Below are 2,804 nucleotides of genomic sequence, written 5' to 3'. Positions count from 1 at the left end.
GTGTGTGTGAGTGTGTGTGAGTGCCAGGCAGGCAATGTGGGTGTAAAGTGGAGGAGGCGGTCAGGGGGAGTAGGAGGAGCTTACAGACTGCTTCGTTGACCGCCGACAGTGCAGCAGCGACCTCGCCCGCCTGTTCCAGACGCACTGACTGGTCCAGCAGAAGCTCCGCCTCCGACACACACCGCTCAAAGCTGTCACCTTTACCTGCAGGATGAAGACACACAAACACTTAATGATTCTGCAGAACCGGAGCAGGAGACAGTGTGAGTGAAACATGCTCTTTTATATTTTCACAATGGAACAATAATCTACTCTCAGATAGACATCAGGATAAATTATCAATATTATCTACTGAGAGATGAACATCTGTAAAGACTTCAATTACTTGTATTTATGGAGAAAAGTTAAGGGTTTTCCCCATTCACTTCAATACATTCAGTGTGTTCTTGGAGCAGCTTTTAGTCCAGGGGTTCTCAACCTTGTGTAACTTAAAGACATACTACGTAGGAATTTTCTAAAAAACAAAACCCTGAAACTGGAAGTGTGTCTCGGTGTCTGTATCTGCAGAGACCCTGCCAATATCTTCTTATTTTGCTGTGTGCGGGATGTTTCTGGACGTCAACTTTTAGGCAGCGCACAGGGTCTGAGGTCAGGACTCATTACAAACATAGTGAGTAGGGTCTTTCTACTGAATTCTCCAGTGCTGACACAGCGCTAAAAAAAAGTGTGGTGGTCTATGCAGACTATGAACGTACAAAGAGCTGCAGCTGTGTGTCTGTTTGAGCGAGGGCGGGGCTGAGCTGCACACAGCAGACAGTGCAGCTTCAGCACAAAATCTGTGCACCTTCTGCAGGATTGTGCAGAAAATAACTTTTAATTTCTGTGCTTTTGATCACTCCTGTTCAGGACCACCTTACCAAATAAATGAGAGAAATATAAAAAATACATTTTGTAAATATTTGTTATACCACATTCGGCTGTAATGACAACTACAAATATATTTTAAAAAAAACAAATATATATCATATAACTACTTTCAAAGTGGATTTTGACTGAGTTGTCAATGTTGTGATGACTTTCTGCCCCCCCCCCCCCCCCAAAAAAAAAACAAAAAAAAAAACAGACTGGCTGCTTTGTGTTGAAGTGTCTTTGGACCTCATTTGACAGGATTTCCCCGCATTCGAAACAATGTGCTTTCTGCTCAGCACCACTACCTGCCATTATAAATCCAAATTTAATGTATTCAGGCTTTCCTCAACACACATTTTGGAGCTTTACTGGAGCAGGGCTGCTGTTCTAGTGGATAAAGCAAAACAGAAAGAGAGGTTCTACTCAGAATCAGCTCAGAATCTTAGAAAATCTACTCACTCACTACTTAAATGTACATCATTGCCTTGTTATGACATCTGCATCACTCCCTCTGCAAAACCTCCACAACAAACAACATAATACAGCTATAAAGTGAAGAGCAGCCAGCAGCTGGGAACGCACACATACACACACAGTAGCTTTATTACTGCATAAGTCATTCTGTCTTTTGTGTGTCGGCTGAGTCGGGCCCTTTCAGCTGCTCAATGAGGAACATTCCTGTTGTCCAACAGAACACACACACATGCTGACCACACACGCAAACACCAGGGCAGGAATTATACCGCGGCCAAACGGCCAGTGCTGTAATGGCCGTTCTAAAATGACCTACCCACACGGCCAGTTTGGCATGACCCCCGTACAGTATAATCAATCGGTTTTAGGTCAGGGCTGGAAGCTGCGGGTCAATGAGAAAAATTGCTATCACTTCAAGCAGCTTAGAATGCTGATTGTTTCACACACAGCACCACAACACACACACACACACAACCGCACACAAGATTACCCAAACCAAAGGCCACCCTTCCTTAAAGGGAAGGCGTCGGGCTGGTAACACAGGTGCAGTTACGCTGTGGGGTGTGCTAACCAAAGGTGTAAGAGGTGAAGAAGGACCCACTTATTTAAGCAATTTGTACAATAAAACCCACTGGTGCACCTCGACTTACTAAGCTAAAAGAGTGTAAGTAATTATAGTATATAATAGGATTTTGTCAGTTGATTTCAGTTCTGTTTCAAATACGAAGATTAGGACAACTCGCCTTTTTTTCCTCCTTCAGCCCGCACGCTCTCTACTGAGTAATATAGTTTATAATGTATATATTCCTGCGGTTAAACGAGGCTACCTGAGCCTTTCTTTGTAATGGTATGGTGAAAAACATCAGATTTTCACTCACAGTCAGAGAAAGTTAAAGTATGTTTCCGCTCATAGTTCAGTTTATAAAATCAGCACCCAACAGTCTCTTCTCCACGGCTGTCAGTGTAAGAGTATTCACAGGTGGACAGCAGGTTGAAGAGGTTGGCCACCGTCTTGGTTCAAAAGTGGTTTAGTGAGCATTTAGTCACAACTTTTTTATATACTGTTGAGTTAGTTTTGGCTGTGATGCCTCAATACATTTTATTTTATCACAAGGCCAAGTAGCCTTGCCCTAAAAATGACTTTAATTCCTAGCCTGTTTCTGTTCCCATGATGCAACCATTAATACGAACATAGTAGACCGTGTGTTGTGTTTGCGTGCACATGTACCCTGGATCTGCAGTTGGTCCAGGTCCAAATACTTGCTTGGTCGGGGGTTGAACCCAAGCGCCGCCTCCCTCTCCTTCTCCTGTCGTCGCTGCTGCTCCTCCTCCCTTGCTCTCCTCTGCACCTCCTCCTGCAGCTCGTCCAGCTCGCTGCGGCCAGCAGGGGGCGCTATAACACACATACACACACAAAGTCA

General features: G+C 44.3%; 1 protein-coding gene across 1 annotated transcript in view; it reads right to left on the bottom strand.

The window, feature by feature from the left end:
- LOC118329160 (inactive ubiquitin carboxyl-terminal hydrolase 54-like) overlaps positions 1-2,804 on the bottom strand; it is a gene marked incomplete in the record, with an annotated part of 48,668 nt that overhangs the window by 10,815 nt on the left and 35,049 nt on the right. Inside the window, 2 exon segments of the mRNA XM_035663143.1 lie at positions 85-204; positions 2,612-2,776. Of these exon segments, the coding sequence (XP_035519036.1) occupies positions 85-204; positions 2,612-2,776 (285 nt within the window).

Source organism: Morone saxatilis, unplaced genomic scaffold, assembly GCF_004916995.1.
Source record: "Morone saxatilis isolate NCDOM2014 unplaced genomic scaffold, NCSU_SB_2.0 Contig19, whole genome shotgun sequence".
Taxonomy (NCBI): domain Eukaryota; kingdom Metazoa; phylum Chordata; class Actinopteri; family Moronidae; genus Morone; species Morone saxatilis.
The sequence above is the reverse complement of the archived record's forward strand: the minus strand, read 5'-3'. Positions and strand labels throughout refer to the sequence as shown.